Source organism: Gambusia affinis, linkage group LG20 (genome assembly GCF_019740435.1).
Source record: "Gambusia affinis linkage group LG20, SWU_Gaff_1.0, whole genome shotgun sequence".
NCBI lineage: Eukaryota > Metazoa > Chordata > Actinopteri > Cyprinodontiformes > Poeciliidae > Gambusia > Gambusia affinis.
The window spans coordinates 7,946,937-7,969,452 of record NC_057887.1 but is presented as its reverse complement, the minus strand read 5'-3'; the positions used below and the strand labels follow the sequence as shown (position 1 = coordinate 7,969,452).

At 40.9% G+C, this 22,516-nt stretch overlaps 1 protein-coding gene across 1 annotated transcript; it reads right to left on the bottom strand.

Annotated features, from left to right (window-relative positions):
• Positions 1–60: 60 nt before the first annotated feature.
• LOC122823200 (Na(+)/H(+) exchange regulatory cofactor NHE-RF1-like) lies at positions 61–20,324 on the bottom strand. Its single transcript, XM_044102582.1, has 6 exons — positions 19,633–20,324; positions 8,020–8,190; positions 4,046–4,199; positions 3,909–3,952; positions 2,052–2,156; positions 61–1,970 (listed from the first exon to the last, which is right to left on the bottom strand). The coding sequence occupies exons 1-6, from the start codon at positions 20,080–20,082 to the stop codon at positions 1,809–1,811; spliced, it is 1,086 nt and encodes a 361-aa protein (XP_043958517.1). The 5' UTR covers positions 20,083–20,324; the 3' UTR covers positions 61–1,808.
• Between the last annotated feature and the right edge of the window lie 2,192 nt (positions 20,325–22,516).

The following is a 22,516-nucleotide window of genomic DNA, read 5'->3' as shown; positions in this document are numbered from 1 at the left end:
TTCATGCTATTTCAGTCCCGCAAAATGAATTTCTCGCTTCAACATTTGAAGTTTTTGTCATGCCGCTGTTTACATTCCAGCCAACATGTGGCGCTGAAGCAGCAGATATCTTTGCGTTGGAGTAGTCCTTACAGTCTCAGAGAGAGCAGAATAACTCTTTTTCATGCAAAATTATTAGCTTCAATTATTGTGACTGGGACTAACAGGGATGTAATTCAGATTTCAGCACCTTAATTGCTCACCGTGGGAAAGGCCTCTGTTGCTACTACCATTAAAATCTCCACCAAAACACACCATCCAAAAATGAGTCGCAGCCCTTTGACAACTCGTTCTCTTTGCTGTTAATATTCATTGGGACTGGTTTTATCAACCATTTCAGGTTGAGCTTTCTTGTGTGTTTGCAGATCAGAAAAGCAGATTAAAAAGTATTTATTTTCATTTTTGTACCATTTTTTTTTTTTTTTTTTTTTAATTTGTGGTTAGCAAAGTTTTGTGGTTCTATATAGTCAAAAAAAATCATAAGTCTAAAAAAAACCAATTAAAACATGTAGCAAGTTAATAGCATTATTTCACAAATACTTCAGTATGTCAATATTTAAATCCTGTGACATCCTGGATATTAATTTGTCTTCAGTTTCTTCATCTGCTGACAAAAGATTCTCAGTTTTGTTTTTGCTCCGTTATTATGGCAAATATCCCGATTATCGCCAAATTATACCTGGATTTATTTATAGGTCCTCAGAAGCTGCAAAGTTTGCACACCAATGGAGGTTTAGTCTTTAATTTGAAAACCGCGAATTTGCAATTTGTTTTAACAATTTAGTGGGTTTTCTTTAAAGCCTAAATGTTTGGCAGTAAAATACAATAATTTTGTTATGTTTATAAGAACTTCTCCCAGTCGTGGACATTTCATTATAGTAATCCAGAGATTGACGATCAGGAATATTTTTGCACTGTTTGATTTCTCTGTTATTTATATTTCCTGCTGAATTCTGTATCATCCTGGAAAGAAATGAGACCAAGAGTTGCATCCTGTTGTAGTCCACGTAGAAATAGTATGTCTCTTTCAAAAAAAATAAAAAATAAAAATATTTTTTATTAACTTTCTTTTTTTAAAGTGTTTAATCGCAGGTTTTCTAAAACTAAGAAGATTTTTCCAGTCATCTTGGAAATTTCCGCTGTGAAACGTAAGGAACCACTGAGCCCAGGATCACTAATCTACATCACGACACAGACTCAACTCTGTTTGATCCAAATGCTATATTTTGTTTATCATTACATTTTACAGCACAGAACATACATTGTCTTTTTAAAAAAAATTGGACCAGCAGGTGCAGCTTTAAAAATGGTACCGATTTTATCAGAATCAACAGAATAACCAGGAACATTTCAGACTTTTACCTCAACAGTTCGGCCAAAAGATCCTTTTAATCCCATCGGTCATTTATGTACACGGACAACAAAACCAATCAAGACTGTCAGGAAATGTATGTTGATTCACCCACTTCAAATTTTGAATTGTATTTTCCTCGCTCTCCTCCTCATGAGAAACAGAACGCGACTACGTCTACTCTTCATAAAATATATACATTAATTTCTGCGTGAGATGCTGGCTCTCCAGCGGTCATTAAAACACAGAAAGAAACAAACAGAAGTGGCAAATCTCTAAATTAAAACAATAAAATCATGACATAATACTGTTAAAACGTGGTTTAAGATGGTTTGCGTCCGTCAGATGCGCGCGGAACGAGAGGCTGATTGTCTCTGGATTCTCCACCGGAGGGCAACAGAGAGCCCTCCCGTGGAGTTTATAAGTTGCTGAACAGTTCGTTCCTCTTGCTCCAGTCCATAGGCGGGGCTTTCTTAGCGGCTCGCTTCTGATGGGCTCGTTCTTTGGCTTGGGCCAGAGATATGTTCAGGCCCATGGCGTCACCCGACGGGGACGGCTCGGGTTCCGGGGTCCTCTCGCCCTGTGCACAGGGATTTATACTGAGTGCTCGCTCTGGTGTGGAGATGCCAGCTGAACCTTGCAGGTTTCCGGCAAATTCTACCTGTGGCGGGGTTGAGCTGCGATCTGCTGCTGGCTGGGAGGCGTTGGATGATGCACTGGAAGCCTGGGAGCTCACAGACAGTTTGGACTTCAACTGGGAGGAAACCTGTCAAACACAAGATTACATTAGATCCATGCAGGAGATAGCGGCGAGGCTAGTTCATATTTGAAAGTTTTTGTGCTTAAAACCTTCACTGGAAATGAATTGGAACCGATTGTCTTCGTAGGTGGAAAGAGATGAAAGTTGCTGTAAAGCTGTAGGTTACATAAATTAACTGAATTAAACAGTCTGGCGGTTCAGGAATCATAATTTGTCAGCGTGCGTTTGTGATGAGCACCACCTGTTGGATCGCTGTTGTCCAGCAGGGGGCAGTAAAGATCTACAAAACCTCTAAAAGCCCCATCTTTAATTAGCCTCTCATGACGGACTAATTAAAGCACATATGCTCCTCCTGTGCTGCCCTGCAGAACCTGAACCAGAACTTCCAAGTTGGACGCAGTTGCTCTCCTATAAATAACCTGGACAAACACTGCTGTTTGCTGCGCAGCACAGCAGCAACGCCGTGCAAATCCGAAAGTACCCGTGCACATAGAGCTCGGCTCCTGGCCCCTGCAGATGTAAGCATATGCGAATCGTATGGTGATTAAAAACTGGGGGGAGGGGGGGTTGGCGGGAGAGGTCAAAGGTGACTGCAAGGCTGCGTTATGTAACGGGGCTGCTGCTGAATGAGGGATTGTTTTGCTGCAGGAACGCAGAAAGTAGCTGCATGTGAGAGAAGTTGTGAGCAGCCTCCGCTAGTCGCCCCCATTAGCATAATCCTCAAGTTAAAGCCGGCACAATCCCATGATCCTCCAGGACACGGAGAGAGCAGGGGGGGGCGGGCATAGAGTGGTGAGCTGCTGTTGCCATGGTGAGAGGTCATCTACGATGCCAGCAGAGAAGCCAATCAACTGGTCCTGTGTCGTTTGTGTGAGTGGGGACGTGAGAAACTTCCACACAGCCTCCATCCTCTAACAACATGCCGACCCTTCACACTGATGGGAACGCTGTCCAGGACGTCTAATCTCCTCCCAGGATCACCAGGGGTCAGGTGGCTCTTCCAGCCCACTATCTTGGAATGTCCACAAAGCTGGCTGGGAGAAAGTATTTACCCCCTTAAAGAACTTTGGTTGTGTCTGTGTGTTTTTTGCTGTTGTTTTTTGTAAATCAGGGGTATCAAACTCATTTTATTTTCTGACCACATCAAGATTACGAATGTGCTCAAAGGAACATATTAGGGCTGAAACGATTAATTGGACTAATTGTGATTAATATAGTAATTGATTAATCGTTAACTGGGGAAAGAGGGTAAAACATAACTGAAATAACTGCTGAAAAAACTACAAAGTCAGAGCAGTAATTCTACCAAAACTGCACACAAAATATATACATATTGAATTTTGTACCCTTCTAGTCAAACATCTGCAGAAGGTGCCGATTTTTAGATCCGATTAATCGTCAGATCAAATTGATTGCTGAAATAATTTAGTTCAAGCCCTAAAATGTAGCAATAAAAGTAACTAATAACAGAAATATTACAACTTCCTCTGCATTCTATGAGCACTTGTGAAAATTAAACATTTAATACTGAAGTAATTTGGCTCTATACACATAAAAACCGGGGGTTGGGGGAGGTTTAGCTTGACATGATTTAAATGTTTCAGATCATCAAAACAATTTTAGATCACACAAGGATCGCCTGAACCAATATCCTTTGCAAGATCCCTGAATGGTTCAAGGAAAAGTCCAGACTTAAATCAAACTGACAAAAAAAGAAAAAAAACACAAACATGCCCCCACTCTGCGCGTTCCACTTACCTCCTCGTCCGATCCTCTCTCTGACACCGGCTCAGGAAGCAGTCCTGTGGAGAGAGAGGTCATAACATTTTCTGTTAGTCATCTCTAACTCCATGCTCGCCCTCAGGACGCCGCGGCAGGGCGTGGGGTGGTCTCACCGGTGACGTGCTCCTCGCCGGGCTGGACGTTGCACTTCTTGAAGAACTCCTCGGCCTCGGCGTCCACCACCAGCAGGGTGGTCTCATCGCCTTTGGCTTTGATGGCCGCCACCACCTCCGTGTGCTGCATGCCGATCACAGACACGCCGTTGACCTGATGGGGGTGGGAGGAGACGCACGGGACCGTTAGCTAAAATTAGCCGCTAAAGACTTCAGCCGCAGATTTCAAGCGTTGGTCAACCGTTCTAGCTGTTAACGCTGGACCTCAACTTTTGGACCACCTCCTGACCCGAGAGTGTGTTAGCAGAGTTAAGATTTGGGGCTCAGAAACTTTTAAATGTTCTCCAAATTTTGCCTGGATTATTGGAAGAAGTTTCTTCAATTTGAACCTTTTAGTCAAAGGAGTGAAGTCCCGGAAGTGAGCCAGGTCTTCACTCTGATCACGATGTCTGAGTTTAGGGACGTCTTCCCATCGTTCACGCCAGTCAGAAGGCCAGGTATAAAAGAAAGAAAGCTACAACAGATTAATGAACTTTTTGCTGGTTTCAAACCGAAAGTGGTGTTATAGTTCCATTTAAAAAACATGAAGCATGTTGGGTGTACGGTGAGTAATAGTATAGCTTAAGGCCTTCTGTACCTTGAATCCATTGGAAAGTAACAAAAATAGAATATGAAGATCTCGTTTACATTTTTTATTTTTCATTTCTCCCCTCATTCACTTTGTCTTCCGTCTTATGGCAACGTTCCAATTATGTGTCGGTGTGTGATGATGTTGCCCAGGACACGCCAACACACGCGCACACACACACACTCTGCCTGTTTACATTCCTAAACTTAGATCAACTAAACTCCCAAACGCTGTAATATCTATCTGATGCCAAAAATACAACACTTCTAGTTTAACTACTTTGCTGTCAGTCGCTTTTCCTGCCCTAAGTCCGTTTTCGGGCCGGTGCACGCGTCGCTCTGGCGTGCACAGGCGACACCGAGACGGACAAAAAAGCTGCAGCAGAACCGCGGCAACAAGAAAAATGAAAACGTTTCCCAGATTGAAGGTTTTACTGCTGCTTTCTAGAGTCAATGAAGGTAGAATGGGAGGCAAATCCTTCAGTTACCAGGCTCACAGTTTTTCTCTAGAAGGCAGACATTCTCTTTAATTTTCAAAACTGGTATTTTAATGGAAATATTTACAAGTTATACTTAGAATGGCTCGCTGCAGTACTGACCAGTGTTACATTCTCCTACTGCTACAGTTCTTAAGCTGAGTGGAGAAGTTGCAAAAGTTATGGCTTAACCAGACATTTCTCTGATAATAATAATAATAAAAATAATAAAAATAATAATAATAATAATAATAATAATAATAATAATAATAATAATAAAAAGGAGTGTTAGTTGGAAAGGATATGTCCCTGAAACAGACAGATTACGGTAACCAGTGATCCAGTATCCTGGCCTTCTCTGTAAAGGCCTGGATACTGGATTGTGTTTGGCATTCAGTCAATGTTTAACATGTTGGGAAATGCATAACAGGGGCAGTAAATAAATATAAAATCCAAATGAAGAGATAAATGGTGTAACAAAGTCATAAAAAGACACGGCAATAAAATCACAAAAGGTTTCGTTGCACAAAATCTACTCTGCTTGCACGTCGAGAGCAGAACTTGCTCGGTCGCCAACAGTGACCGGTTTGAAGCAGATATTGGCACCACGGGTATCTGCAGCACGGCTGAAGGCGGCATTCGGGCCAGAAAGCAGGAACATCATGCAGCGTCTGCTCCACTACACGTATAACAGCTCAGCTCAATAAATGCCTGCACTTTGTACCAGATAAAGTCCACGCTGTATCCCGTCTGAGCGCTGACATAACAGCGAGATTACTCTGTAAGCAATATCCAAAACATCAGTTAGAGGAATTTGTTTTACTAATCCATGTAAAGAACTCCGGTGTGTTAAAAGGGAGAAAACTCCAGAGGTCTGATTTATTTTTAGCTTTGAAGGAAAAAGCTTCGGACTGTGCAAAAGTCTTCGGAAGCTCGGTCTATAAACACATGGTGTGCTGTAGTGACGCAATACAGTAGAGATTAGAGCAGTGGAGAAAAAAACACTCTGTTACTATAGCCTGGCAGTGTTTAGGGTGACACACGAAGCAAGTAAACGTGTCAAGAAAAGAGTTCTCAACAACCTAAAACCGAAAGTTTTAGTGAATTGCAGTCAGTAAAACTTTAGCCAGTAGAGTTTGGAAATTGTTCAACCAATTGGAGTTGGATATTTTTAAATGAATCCGCTGACTAACGAAGATTTTACGCGACAGCGCTTAGTCAAATTGCAAATAGCTTGCTAGTGCATAAATGAATGCAGATGAGTTATTTGGGTTTAGATGTTAAAACTCGGACGCTTTTAGTCTTGCAAAAAGTACTGGGCCACCTCCTCAGTTCACCAAATTCAGATTTCCCAACCACTCACATGGTCACAGTTGTATAAAATTAAACACCAAGGCATGCAAAATATTTCAACATTCATTGGTGAAAACAAGAATGGGTCGCCCTATGGACTTTAATGAATTAACAGCTGGGTAGGGTGTTAAGATGCCAACTGTGTGATAAATCCGGTTGAGAAATTTTCTCTTCAGCTGCTAGTGGGGTCATAAAGTGGAAGTGATTGGGAAAGACAGAAACTGAGCTATATAAGGTGGAAGGCCACGTAGAAATCACAGGGTGGGGTCAGTAGATGTGTAACTGCGTAGTGAACAGTCAATAGCTAAAGACCTCCAAACCTAAAGTGTCCTTCAGATTATCTTAACAGTGAGCCGAAACGTTCATGAAATGGACTCCCATCACTAAGCAGATTCATTCATGCCTTTTATCACCATTTAGAGTACAAAGGATCGAATACAATGGTATAAAGGGTGCTGCCACTAGATTCTAGAGAGGGGTCTGCTAAAGTGATGAGTCATGTGTGTCGAGTAACCAGTCGAACGGGACTTGCCTGCTTAAACAGTCTTACGTGTTAAATTGGATGGAGATGGGATTATGGTGAGGGTCTGTTTTTCAGAAGTTGGATCCAATTTTCTGCTTCCATTGAAAAGAACTTATAATGCTTCAGCAAACCAAGAGATTTTTTTTTAAATTGACATCGTTCCAAACCCAGTGGGCTCATTTTAGAGTTCTTGTCGGATTAATAGTCTGTAGACCAAAGACGTGAATGAGCAAGTTTGGGTGTGGTACAACTTGACTGGCCTCCATAGTCTTGACCTCAACCCAAAAGAACACCTTCGACATGAATTTGATCAGCAACTGTTCACCTCAACCTGGTAGAAGGTCTTTCCAGAAGAGCTGAAGCTGTAAAAGTTGGATAAAAGGTGAACCAACATCACAAATAAACTACTTACCAAGAATGGGATATAACTCAAGTTCATAATGTGTGTGAGAGACGGATGAACCTATACTTTCACAAAGGACTGACGCAAGAGGAAGGGCAAGGCTGATGGAGAGTGCTGGGCGGTGGCGCTGTGATTATGGAGAGTGGTGCAAAATAACACACTCCCATAGCTAGGATGAATCAAGTATCCAGACAGACAAGGGCGAGAGGAATTCTAGTGGGAGTGAGGTCGGAGGTGGGAATATGTGATCGAATCTTCAGTCTCACCCGCTCCCACACGGACTGTGAACACCAGCAGGTGGTACGGAACATTCTACTGGCAATAAACTCCCAGCCTGTACACAATAATCAGCAAATTCCTCACTATTAGCACATGAATCTTGGATGTAAGGTTGTAAGGTTAAAATCCATCTCTGGCTGATAATGTGAAAGCGGTCTGTAATGTAGTCCGGAGAGATGAAGTAAGTGTCTCACACACTCTCCATCTGCTTAAAGTGGGATTTCCCATTTCTCCACTCATGTAATAGGATTACAGCTGACACACATGCAGCACAAACACGGTAAAACTCCCGAACGACGAGCGCGAGGCAGACCTGGATGATCTTGTCCTGCGGTCGGAGGCCGGCTCTCTGTGCTGGGGAGTCATCGTCCACGGCTCGGATGAACTGGCCTGGCTTGTTCTTCTCACTGTGCAGGTTGAAGCCGTAGCCGCCGGAGCCCTTCTTCATGTGGCAGAGGCGAGGCCGCGGCCCGTCCCTCTCACCCTGCGAACATACACACATCAGACGTCAGCGCCGCTAAACGGTTTCTTTAAACGTCAGGGCTTTTCGCAAACGGTTTTCTGACGGTTGCCAGCGGAAGACCTTGTTTCCTTCAGAAAAATCAAAGGAAGTATCACTGTTTTACTGGAAAGCATCATCCCGACATTATTGGGATGAGCACCATGCAAACTCAAACGTGTTCCATACATAATTACCTATCTCAAAATTATGTCCTTCCTTTGAATTCCAGAAATGACTTTGGTAACTAAAAGTTGTTCTATGGCCATGTGGGCTAAATATTTGACTTATCCCATGACTACAATGATAACAGCAAAAGTTTTTGCACATTTTATTAGCATTCTATTTGATTTGATCCAGTTTTCACAATCTGGTGCATGAATAACTTAGCTAAAGGCAATGATAAATCTCATCCAGGAGGTACTGTTCTTTGTTACTCTTTATAAACTGCCGAAGCAAAGCATTTATACGTTATCTACAGCCCTCCACACCAAAAAATAATTAGCCCCAAGGGTGAGTGAGAACCAACTTAATTAATAATTTGCTTCCAATCAGGACCTGTTGTCTGAAACTTCAGTGTCTGTGAACCTAAAATTCACCCTTTGACACTTTGCTTGTTAAATCTGTCTTGACGTGCTTACATATGGTCAGTCAGCGAGGAAATATTCAGCAACTTTTAAGTCTCTGTTAATAAGTAAATCTATTACGAAACGTTCGCATGAAGAGGAGCAGACTTATAAACACGAAGTCTAGCTCAAAATAGATTGATCTAGTCCAACAAGCACAACAACAAGCCGGTGCAACTCCTAAGGCATTAATTGCTACTAATTAAGTAGCATGGCATGATTTATTATTAACTTCCATTTACACTAATCCTATTATGATCACCATATGCACTGGGAACACTTGACCATAATGACTGAAACAAGAAAAAGGGTCCACACCTTCTTCTTGTGCTTGATAAAACTGTCACTATCAATGCAACCATAGGCTATCTGCACCTGTCTGTAAATGATTCCCTTTCAACTGACCATTTAAGATCAACCACTGCAACCTCAGCATAGTCTCAGGTTAAATTCCCCTTCAGGGAGGCTCATAACAAGGATTATGTATTGATCCACAGGTTTATATAAGTGAGAGGTTGGCTGATGATTGCTGAAACATGTGGACTGAGTCACTGGGTGATCTCGGGAGATCCAGAGGGTGTGGCGACAGCTGAAACTTTGGTTGGAATTACGCCTTTATGACAAGGTTGACAAAGTTCTTTGCAGAGAGAAGAATTACGTGAGAAGCTAATAATTACCGTGCGTGCCAAGATTATTTCATCCCACACGTATGTTCCTCCGGACACGGATTAATCAGGCATAATGTGATCACAGACAAGTGAAGTGAATGACACCATCTTGGTGTCACTTGTTAGTGGGTGGAATTTAGTAGACAAAAAGTAGACATTGCAACCGAGAAAAAAAATGGCAATTTGTTCTACATATCAAAATGAAAATTGACCAGATTACGTTATTACTTTAAAAACAAATTCATACTAGAAGTTTACTCTTGGTGCTTATAAGGAAGAAAAGCACAAGATGAATATTTAAGCTGAGGTGGCGTGGTGGCTCCTGTGGTTAGCAACTGTTGCCTCATAGCTTTAGATGTCTGTTGGGTCAAACCTCAATGGGATTTTTCTGTGTGGAGTTTGCATGTTGTTGCATGCATGGGTTATTCTTTGAGTACTCCATTTTCTTTGCAGTCAAAAAAAAAAAAAAACGTGCATTCTAGGCTAATCTGCAAATCTCAGCTGTGTCGCAGGACAGCTAATATTTTAAAATGAATTTTAAAAATGTACAGTGACTGGCTAATGAATAACTACTATCAATGATGCTAAAGTTGCTATCCGCTTTATAGTTCGCAAGTCATAAACTAAAACTAGAAAACTAAACTGAAGGTCTATTTGAAGTTAGTATTGTGTTTGATGATTTCTAGCTCAAGATCTAAAATACTCAAGACCGATCGAACTCGAACTGGACACTTCTACACTGAACAGAAATGTTCTACAATAGTCTCATAGTCTATTTGTGAAATCAAAAAAACAAACTGTGGTCAATGTATTGTAGGTGAGCACAGAATTAGAAAAGCCTAAAAACCTGAATTTATGGACTAGTGTAATTAAAGTTTCTGGTATTATCTCTTTCTTAATAACCCAATGTTGTGGATCGACTAATTTATCTTTATAGGAGCACTGACTGAATGATTGTCAGTCTATCTTGACCGTGTGATGAAATGAAGAAGAGAATCAAATGTAAGATTTTCTATTAGCCATTCCTTTGCCAAACAATAAACCATCAGACAGATAAGTTAACATTTACAAAAACTGAAAACGTTCCGCCCACAGCCACTGCGCATAAAATGGCACTGACGTAGAGTGTTGACAACTTTTCAAATCCACTTAAATCTTCATTCCCCCAGCTGGTAATGAGATTTCTTCTCTGTATAAGTAAGCCTTGCAGACCTCAGGGCTCAGACAGATCAGCAATAAACACTTTCTGGTTGCTGATGAGTATGTCATCCAAGTTCAGCTGGCACACTATCACCCACTTACTTCTCACCAGGGGAGATGTGGCTCGACCAGGGCTATCTGGCAACATCTCCACCAATACCTTTCCATATGCAAAAGAATCATCGTGGAGGACAGAGGATGTGTTTTATAGCATCTCCAACTCCTTTCTTATGCCACAGGCACCATTTCTAGCTATACTCTCCTCAAACTGTTGTACGATCAAGATGAAGCCTGTTATTTTGAGTGAAATTTAACTTAAGACAATCTCTCCTGCGAACATACAAAATGTTCTGATCATCTGTTTTTCCAACAACTCCTTCGAGCAGGTTACTAAATGTGCCGCTCTGGGTGCACTTCAACGCGCCTCATTGCAGTACTTCCTGCGTGCTATATTAGACGTCTTCATGACCGAGTCGCTCTGTTAAAAGAGTGACTTTGTGAAAGCTGACAGCAGAATCCTTTTTTAGCAATTCCACAGCAGAATAAATATGCAATGAATACACTCTTCTATTATGCTCACAAGGTCCTTGGAGCTGTACGGTGCTGCATTTTGAGATCTGGTCACACAAATGATGAACAGGAAGACCACAATCTTAGCAGAGCCGCCTACACGTAGCAATGTGGTGAAGGTTCATACTGAAATACTGCACCACTCAGGGTTAAAGTCCAAGACTGTTTGTTGATAAAGCAACTAAGGCTCCATTTTCAACACCGAATCGGTTAGTCAACAGACATTAGAATAATTTGCTTCATAGGGTTTCAGTGGAATTATTCTGTCAATTTTACGGCGATCTCCTGACGTTAAATTTGGTCAACTTTCCACTTAAGATTTTAAAATGTACTTTTATCAAAGATGAACAACAATAAGTGATCCAATTGATTTCAGTTACATATCGTCAGACCAAAATCTTTACAGCAGGGGTATCTACGTCCAAGAGCTACCATCTTATGACGGCTGATGAGGGAATTTAGCCTTCTGGTTCAGCTGTGCTGGAGTAGGGATGCGTGTAAAAGTTGCAGGAGGGTCGATCTCCAGGACTGAACTTGGGTATCCCTTCTTTTAAGTCACATAGAAACAACATTTTTAAATTTCTGTATTTGAGACAAGAGCCTTCTTCAACAAATTTCTATCATTTTTCCTCAAAAGTGAGAACTATTATAATCCACAGAGCAATGGCAACATTTTCATTGATGTTTCCGATGAACGTCAAGCCTCGTTAGGGCAGGATCCTCCTCGTTTCGGTGTCATAGTACAAGAAGCGACCGATGACCGCTATAAACGTTCTCCGTGTTTGCACGGTATCAAAGGTTAATGGTTTTACGGCTTGTTATGGTAAAACATCACATCTTGTATTTCTAACTTGCCTTTCATAATAAGGTCAAACTTCTTTAGCTGATCTTCCTTTTTAAGATAAATAAATAAAATAAGAAGATTATCTGAAATAGTTCTGCTCATTTTCAATCACAGGTTGGAAGACACTTTCCAAAAGCCATCTTGCACCATTGTCTTGAAATAATTAGCTCAAGTTAAGTCCCAGTAGCATTATAGTTCACAGTATGCCACCACAGCAAGAACTGTGTAAATATGACTCAGTCCCCCAATGAATTAAGCAGAACAGCCACATAGCCAAGAATGCCAGGTTCAGATTGTGGCACTGTGATGCTTTAGTTGTCAGTTGTCTAAAAATAATGGGTCAGATTTCTTTTTTCCCATCTTTCACTGAATAATTGTTATTTTAGGAGTGACTTTGTCTCTCCTTTTAATGTTGGCACGAACCTCTACATCTGGTTTTAAAAAAATCCGTCTTACGGTCACAACGACTCAAAAGTCCTGGAATGTTGTGAGGTTTCATTGGCTGGACCTCCATGGGACTGTAATAAGTAATGCCAGACTGTGGCACAACCGACTAACCACGACACACGATTCTATTTCAGAAAACCTGACATAGTCTTTGCTTTAAGTTTTCTTGTCTATGGCTTTTTTTTCTTCTTTTTTTCTAACGGCTATTGCAACAAGAACAGAAACAGTCACATGCTAAAATGCTAATGCCTGGGCGTGCTGTGGTGGCGTAGGGGATAGCGCGACCCACATTTGGAGGCCTTCAGTCCTCGACGCAGCCGTCGCGGGTTCGATTCCCGGACCCGACGACATTTGCCGCATGTCTTCCCCCTTCTCTCTCCCCCTTTCCTGTCAGCCTACTGTCATATAAGGGACACTAGAGCCCACAAAAGACCCCCTGGTTGGGAAAAAAAATAAAAAATAAATAAATAAATGCTAATGCCTTTGCTGGAGGTAACAAAACAAATATAAAAACACTGAATCCACCAAGGAACTTCAGCATAAATCAACAAGCTGAATGAACAGGAAGTGGTTTCGTCACTAGTTCCACCCCATCACTCTGTTGACAGAGGAAACCTCTGGTTATGAGGGTGTAAGTGTGCGAGTGTGTTCTGTCACGTTAGGCCATTAGTGCCTCTTAATCTTTTGGTCTTTTCAGTACCAAACGAACGTGCTGCGTTCACCAAGCTACCGCTGCAGTTTTCATTGTTTATAGTTGGTGCCAGTTGGAGCAGGAAGTTTCTTACAGATGAGAAACCAATTAATTGCTGCCAGCACGATGTTTCGTACAACATTAATATAATTTTAAAAAAATGGCTTATTGTAAAAAATAATATAATATGGTGGATTAACTTTATTCTGGATTTATTATGTGTCACCATCTGTTATAATTTAGTCAACTAGTCCAAAAGGGGATCAGCATTAATGTCACTGGAGATGAGTGTAATAAGTAAGTTTATCTTAAAACTTAATGTCATTTTGTGAACATCACGTTTTGTTTTGTTTTTTAGGAGAATTTATCTCTATTATTAAGAAAACCTAACGCTTCTACTACATAAAGAAAAAAAAAACAACTAAAAAACAACTACCTCCCCCAAAGAGGAAAACTTTTTTATAAAAAGTGTTTCCTGTACGTACAAGAAAGGGTTTGGTTGCAAACCCTTTCTAGACATATATATGTCTACATATTTAATAAATAAGGGCTCAAAATGTCATTACTTCCTGAGGTATGACATACATTTTATCATTACTTTGTCCTATTTTTACAAACAAAATAGACAGATATGAGTGGAAAGATCTTTTTTGCTGCACCTCTTGTTATTTCAGGGTAATAAATTTAGTTTTTTTATGAATCAGTGAGCTCAAAATGGCTGTATATCTGTAAAAAACAAACAAACAAACAAACGCAATGGGCAAACAGCTGATACTTGTGACCTTAACTGTAATCAAAAGGATGTTTTATTGGCCTGCCAGCAAAAGACAGTAGAACATCCCTGACACGATGACAGAGAGTGTGGAAAGCCAAAGCTGACAAAGGCGCTCCCTTCATTGTCAAATACTTTCCTACACACTTTTATGTGATCCTGATCACGTCTTGATGGATTTACAGCCCACGGTCAGTAAGAGCTACAAGAGTTGCTGTGTTGAAAACGAGATAGATCGAAATGGACCAAGATAGTGATCTCTACTCGGATGGTCAAGAGGACGTCTTTCATCTCTTCGCCGGCTACATGAGCCGCGTCACTGAGAAAGCAGAGGAGAGCGACGCCAACAGAACCTTTACGGTGTTTATTTTGGACGGCAGCCCACATAAAGACTCATCAGATGGAAAACTGTTCCCAATATGCAACATCATGGAGATTAGTGTCGATTGCTGCACACGTGTTTAAACCCCGCTTGTGCAAGAAAAACAGTGACTCCGACTTAGTGGGGCGGCGGGGCATTAAGATTTTTCATATCTGTTAAGACCGGTTCACATTCTGCAAGAGAGGCAATCGTCCTGTGACGACGAAGATAAGAGAGATTATGAAGTGCTAAAAAAATCTGGAATGTTCAGATATGCCTCAAGGCCTTTTGCTGATTGTGAGGATCAAAGTTGTTTCTTTAATCACATGCAGTGGGATTTGATCTTTGAGTCTTTGTTAGTGAACGTTCCAAGATGTCAAAAAGGAGGAAAAATCAGAACTTATACACACCAACTTAGCAGCAAGCCTCCTTCCGTTATGCTATTAAAAAAATTCTGATGGTTCCAAGTAACAGGAACTTCACTCCTAACGCTGTCCTCCAAGAATGGACAGCTACTTCTGCTTTGGGTTTCGTAGCAGTGACCTCTGTGGCCCAATCTAACACCTACTGTCTCTCAGTGTAGCTAGTGATAAACTGCACGTGCATAATTATTAGCATCCTAGTAAGAAATGTGTAGAAAGCCTCTTAATGAATGTAGTTTTTTTTTTTCTTTTTTGCAGAAAAAAACTATTTTTCAAAAATAGTCATCGTCTGGGAACTCTGTGTGTTGTGATGAAGATTACCCGTAACTGTTCCGTTAATAAGAAATAAAACTAAATTCATTTTGAATTTTTAGGACTGCTTATACTCTGCGAAAGACGAGTATAAGTAACACTCAGTGATTTTAATATCGCAATGGAGTTCTTATTTCTTAGTCCATTTACATGGTAATGTTTCCCAAAATGTTTCTTGCTGGTTCTCCCCCCAAAAAAACTGCATTTACGAAAGCGCGCTGCACTCAAATAGCGCTGGAAAAAAAAAATGCAACACATACGCCAGACCTGAAGGAGGCAGTGCAACTTTGCGAACATTCTGATCAAGAGTTGTTTCCGTAACCAATGCCATACATTTTCTACAATGGGCAGATTTGTTTTAAACGAGAGACCAAAGTGTGACAAACGTTTCCTGTCCTGATGTTGTCATGTATACAGAGACTCAGCTTGGAAAGTCGGGCAAGTGCCAGTCAATTCTCTTGGCACAAACTCACCAGGAGATTAAAAATAATATCGCTGATGCGGCAAAGGGTGGCATGTAGCGATGTGACAGTCTCTTTGGGAACCACTCATATTCCCTACACATCAACAGGTTGTTGGGAGTGAATCCAGGAAAAAAGCCTTCTTTGTTCTACCATCGCAGACATAAATGTGACATTAGTGAAACTTTAACAGGACCTTTAGCTTTTTGAAATAGCGGGCCAATTTTAAATAAATGCCCGATGGACTCTACCGGTAAACTGAAAATCTGTCCCCGTCTGACCTTTCAGCAGCAAAACGTATGGATGAATCAACACCAAAATAGCTCCCTATACACAAAATCCACCTTGTTTCATGACTGCCTCAGTCCCAACACCTAAATCCTTTACAAAGCCTGCAGAGTGTGAGTGGAACGGCAGAGCAAATAGGAAAAGGCCACTGGATTGTGGATGATGGAGAGAGACTATGCAAGTCTGTTTACCAGCACTGACATTACCTCCAAGGCATTTTGTGCAGCCATGCAAAAAAAAAAGAGAGAAAGAGAGAGATAAGCCTGTATTGAAGTGAAACTATGAAGACAACGGCACAGAATCTGACAGAATCCGCCGAATTCACTCAACGCTGCACAGAATGTTAAGACATATATGCCTCAGACAGATCAGCCAGGGAATTTGCTTTAAGGCAAAGGGCAAAGAATCCACACTTGCCAAAACCCCTTTTGTTGCTGTGTAAAGAGCCTTATCCGTCAAGGTAAGTTAATGCAACGTTCTGGTGAATTCTGCTGCAACTGCAGCAACGAAATAAATGGTTTAATTTTAACCAAGCTGATCAGAGCCAACAGAAAGGAAGCGTGCGCAAACCTTTCTGGCTGCAGGCTATAAACATTTGCATTCTTTATCAGCCGTATTCTACAACAATCTGCCAAAAAGTTGAATCTAGACGGCATAAAATCAACATTAGATGCTGGGAATGTGCTGACATTTCTTCCACATTCTGGAATATCAGCAGAGGTTGCAGAAATAAGGTACAAAGAAAAGGGGAGCGACCAAAGAGTGGTGCCACGACCACAGCAATAATGACACTGACGTTTCACATCTGCAAATCCAGACCAGACTCCTTTCTAGAAAACGATTCCCAGTTCACCCCGGTCTCATTCCCAGTGTGCGTTGGAGCGGCGTGGATGTGTTTCAGGGTCATCATGGCCTCCTCTCAGAGGCGTGAGAGTGCTTTCTCTTTTCCTTTCTGACCCAGAAGCCTTTCTCCACAAGCAAAGACTGTGGACAAAGCCTCTTTCTGCCACTTGGGATCTCTATGGTGACCCACAGCCAGCTCTCAGTGTGATGGTGGAGTCAGTCTTGGGAGCCCAGGATGGGCAACAAAACGCACAGAAATGTTCCGGTACGGCTAAGTTTCTGGGGTGAAAAAAAAAAAAAAAAAAAATGAATAAATCAGTCTTGGGGTCTTTTAATTTTTGAAGAAAGGAAAAGCTTAGCTGTTTTCCTTCTGCTACTTCTAACTCCATCATCAAGTGAAAGGGAGTATTGTTTAACGACGAGCAGGGATAGTTTCACGTCATTATGGGTCAGCCCACTCAAGTTTAGCATCAGTGGCCAGTATCACACCACCACTCAGGAACTCCGGCTGTGCCAAGTTCCCCATCAGCCAGGAATTTTGCTGAGTGTCTACATCGTTGCCCTGAGCCAACTTAGTCTTCACACTTCAACCAGAAAAACAAAGTAAAGGAGCAAAACCAACTTCAAAAGAAAAGGACAGAATCCATCTTGTTGTTCGGCGACCAACGTTATGCTTTTAATTGGTAGGGCTACTAATGCTGGCACAACACCTACTAAAAATATGTCCAATGTTTGTGTTTGACATTATAGTTTAGGTTTAAAGATTTCTAAATGGAAAATGTAGGGTTAGATGAGCTACAATTCCCACCAGAATACAGTCCCATCTCTCTACTTTAAAACAGCAGACTAATAAAAGTCAATGAATTAGCAAAAGAACGACAGACCTATAAGAAGAGAGATGGCTTCAGTGAATATGCTTTTTGAAACAAGAACATAAAACTGATAAAAGTTCTAAATCGTTCAGTTTCTGCTATTAATAGTTGCTGTTAATACGTACAGCAAAAAATAATATTCATATCAGTAGAATATGGTTGCAATAGCTGCTTTTCAAATCACTTTACAACGTAAGAGACTATGTAAAAAAACATTTTTTTATTGCACTGCAGTTGTCATCATAACCTGACGCCAACAACAGCAATAACATGTTTCTCTGCACTTCTGCCGGTTTCTATGAAAATGAAGTCACTTCGGTTAGTGAAGTTGTTTCTAAATTTAGTGTTCAGGCATAAAACGATAACGCGACACATTGGTTCTCTGAACCTGATACTTGATTAAGTTAGTGCTTAGATCATTCCTAGATTTCAATTGTACATTTTGTCTGTTTGAAAAAAAATCCAAATCAATTGCACATATTTCTGTCTGCTTCATATGCACTTCTACATTTTACGTATTTTACTGGCTCGCTCATTACAAAATTCTCATTTGGCCGTCAGCTCCAATTAAATGAGCGGCAGCCTAAAAATAACCATAATCCTATTGTGTCATACATAAAAACAACTTGCAATTTGGAGAGGTGTGCAGGGCCAAAACGCCTCCACAATGACACTATTCTGCAGACCTGTTACATAACCTTTAAAACCAGGGGCCCAGACTTTGCACTGGCTGAAGAAGTTCCACAGCCAACAAATCCGTGGAAGGTTGCCAACCCTCTCAAAGATTAACCCCAATAAAAGAATTCGATATCCAACTACAGAAACCTTCAGAAGCCGATTTATGAAGACACAAGAGTCAAGGAAGGTTCTATTTATAAAAGGAGGAACACCATTTTGGTGTTCTTCCTTGTATAACCTCAAGGAACTAGCTAAAAAAAAAAAAAAAAAAAAAAGCTAGACATAAAGAAACTGCGCTTGGGTTACCCTAATGACCTCAACTCAATTCTATAAAAAAAATCATTCAGATGACAAAAGAAAGCAGATGCTGAAGAAGCCCATCAGTCTTCGGGCGTGACAAATGATCTCGTCTGACAGGCCGAACCTGACAAGGAATCCTAGACAGGAAGCAAGGGGCAATTACAGACATTTGGAAAACAAAGACTCTGTTGAACAGGAGCACAAGCAGAAAGAAGCCGAGGATGTTTCGCCCAGCGGCATCACATCTCTGTAAGTCCTTACCGGCAGTCACCTCCGGAAGTGACTGCCTAGCTGAGTATCTGTTTAAAACCTTTAAGTCACAGTCACAAGACAAGTTGGGTGACAAGTTGCTTTAAATAGGAGCGTGAGCATCTTTGTCCCTGCATACAGTCATGGGGAAAAACTGTTTTCAATGATGGCAAAAATTTGAAAAAATTACTTAATGCTTTCACAACACTTTCTTCTTGTACTTTTCTTGGGTGTGTTTTCAATCATTTTCTTCTGGAGGGTTACATTTTTTGGAAAGGATTAGATGTCAGACGGACATTGGCTTATGGCCAAACTCTGGGTTCCGAAAATGCTCCCAAACTCCTGTACTTCATCCAGACAAAACTTTGCAAACCTTAAGTCACATTTCTTACATGATTACCAATATGTATTCTACTGATCTGGGCTTCAACTAGTTGGGAATTCAATCCATAAACTTTCCCAGTTTGATCAGAGGCAACTATTCCTGATGTTGTTCCACCCTTTGAGCTTACTTCAAACCACCCAATGGTCGAAACTTCCATGAAACAATCATAAGACAATTTCCACCAGCTTGCTGATGAATTATTATTAAAGTATTTGTTCAGCACCCTTAAAATCAAGCAGTAAGGGTGTATTCAGTTTTGCCTATCACTGATTTGTCATAGCAATGTTAGCTACAAATAGACCTTACTCAGCGAATATTTTGCTTAAGAGTTATGTCCTAACTTGAAAGTGAGATGACATAATATTGCCGTAAGCTGCCAAAGTTAAAAGTACAAGATAATATAATATAATATATTTTATACATCTGTTTAAGCTGTACCTTTGTGCTGGAGCTCACACTCCCCGACCTCACCGAGGACGTGTCCCCATTCTCGCGCGGGACAGGGGTGCCGTTGCTCCGCTTGTCCTCGTGCTCCGAGTCGCTGTCCCCGCTGGGCAGGGGAATACCCTCCGTCACGTATTCTCTCCGGCACCGCAGGTCGTGTTTGCTTAGCAGCTCCGCCGTTTCGGGGTCCACTACAATAAGCTCCAGAGCCCCCGTGGTTGCCCGTATCCTCGCCACCACCTGCTGATGGCTCTCGCCCTCCACGTTCTCCCCGTTCACGAACATCAGCCGGTCTCTCGCGAGCAGCCCGGACGCGGAGGCGGGGGAGTCGGGTTCCACGAGCCGAATGAACTGCCCGGTTCTGCCCTTCTCTGCGTGCAGGTGGAACCCATAACCAGTGGGCGATTTCTCAAGCACACAGAGCCTGGGTCTAAGGTGAGACATTTTATTTGCTAAATTTGAAAACTTTTCTTTTGTTTCTGTTCTTCGCCCGCAAGCAAAATAAGTCGTGAGCTTTCACGGAACGACCATAAAGAAAGAAGTGACACCTGTTGCGCGCAGACTTTACTTGAGATAAACTTCCGCAGAAGAGTGTGAGGAGAAAGCTTCCGCCGCTAAAAAAAGTTGCGCTTTCTCCTTTATAGACTTCCTGCGATACACCCCTCTGCTCTGTGTTGCAATGTGTTGTCTCACCTCCAATCCGTTGGCTCCGTCGTGGAAGTGTCACTGTCAAACCAAAAAAAATCTAGAGGAGGCCCGTCCAGCGACATTTTCAAAATAAGAGTTTTACAAGCTATCCAAAACGAAAAACAAACAAATGGTCATTGTCTTATTTTGCTAATATACTCCTACGGTATATGGCAGATTTAGATTTTAAATGATTTGCATTCAAACAGTGGATATGTAGCTGACAGGAAATGCACTGTTAAACGAGTTATTGAAAAAGTAATCTATGTCCTTTTTTACATTTTTAACTCTCTCAATTAATTTTCTAGCATTGCACCCAGGCTGGTCTACAATTACCAAGCAGCTCCTTGCATGTTTTTTACTGATATTTTTTATCTTTCATTTTAAAGCTCCAATTCTTTGACACTGGGAAACCTCCATGCCAACGACGTAATCTTTAGCTACCGCCACAGAATCTCTACAAGATTCAAAGCTCTCCAAAACACTAATATTACGTTCATTCAGAAGAAACATTAAATATTTTTACATTTGCATAGGTGGGAATAATTTGGGGCTTAATTGTATGTCCACATATTGTTAATGTCAAAGTAATAACCACATTATTTGCTTCATAAAGCAACGCTGCATTTTTGTTAAAAGTTTTGAATGGAGACCAGCAGGTAGATGAGTACTTTGTATCGTATTATTTCTACAGGTAATACTTAACCTCCTCCCATGTAGTGTTCACGGATTGATCTAATCAGCGTTTTCTGTGTTTTCTGTGGATCCACATTATTTGTGGAAATATGGTCTATATGCAAGATGTTTTTCATTGAGGATATCCAAAATATTTGAAAGAAAATGCAGTTAGGAAAGTTGAAAAACCAAGTCACAATCCTACTTTACTCACTACGCATTTGTACTTCTACAACACGAATATAAACAAAAGTATGTGCAGCTAAAGTAAAGTTAAGGGTCCCATTTTCCCATAGAGAAGGAGTTGTATTAGAAAATAAAGTATTAATTATAAAATGCATGTAAAAAGCACTTCAATGACGAATGTTGATCTTGGTTGCTTGGCAAAAACCTAAATCGTTTTTAAAAGATATTCACCAAAAGAGGTTGCGTTCTTTCAAGCCAAACCTTTATTTTGAAGGCTCAGCCGATAAACAGGAAGTTTTACTCTTCTTTCGTCCCTGCTCACTTTTCTGGCTGTGTCTCAATTCCGATGGATAGTTTTCTTGGCTTTTGATTTTGAACTGAGGTTGCTAAAGAAAACATGATTGTACAACACCAAACCACAACTGAGAACCAAAACCAAACCTTTTTAACTCACAGAAATGCTGTCTTGGTAACAGTTGTCAACCAGATCTTAAAAGACTATTGGAAAGACGGACGTTTGGTTGAAAATAATTTATTTATTTTTTAATTCAGCAAATAACACGTCAAACACATGTTACACCATCATAAAGCATCCATGAAGCATGTTCACTGACTAATTTGAAATACAGAGCGAATTGATTTGCATATCGTTGTAGAATGGGGGTGGGGAGATTGCATAAACGCTGTACTTATCACAGAGGTGTCGTTTTGACATCACTGTTTATTTAAGGCTTCACTTATCATCGCATTAAAATACGAGGTTGGTGCGAAGAGCTTTGTGCAGCAGCTTAGCTCCTGTCAGCTCATTGGTTAAATTGCTAAAATAATATATTTTGACTCTAATTGTCCTAATAAACCAACAGGTTGTTCTGTCAAAACAAATAGATAACTATTTCAACTAATTAGAAAATGCAAACGTTGGTTAGGTTGCTTAACATCTCTGCTATATCACTGCATTAGTAAGAACAAGTTACATATTCATTCTTACTATATCTGTGCGTAATTATAATTAAATGATGCACTTTACAACACGACTTTACCCTGAGCTTTGACTTGGAACTTTAACAGGTATGTTAATTATCTATCTTTTTGTTATTTCCAACTTAAAAGAATTTGGGTTAGAAATACTTCTAAGTGAGACCGTACAGATGTGGCACATGCAATCCAGCCTTACATGCAAAAAGAACCAAACCTCAAAAGTAGCAATAAAGTAAAATGCATGTGCTTTGAGCAAGTTCAACGTTGGTGTCAGCGGCGCTCGGAGGTTTGTTGCAGTTGCGATGTCCAGAGAGCATTTTGAGAAGTACGTCCGCTGCATTTCTAGCACAAA

Coding starts and splice junctions, on each gene's coding strand:
- LOC122823200 (XM_044102582.1), bottom strand. CDS start 20,082: ATGTCTCACCTTAGACCCAGGCTCTGTGTGCTTGAGAAATCGCCCACT. Junction 8,191..19,632: donor GTGTGAGCTCCAGCACAAAG/GTACAGCTTAAA, acceptor GTATGTTCGCAG/GGTGAGAGGGACGGGCCGCG. Junction 2,157..3,908: donor AGAGAGGATCGGACGAGGAG/GTAAGTGGAACG, acceptor TGTGTTTGACAG/GTTTCCTCCCAGTTGAAGTC.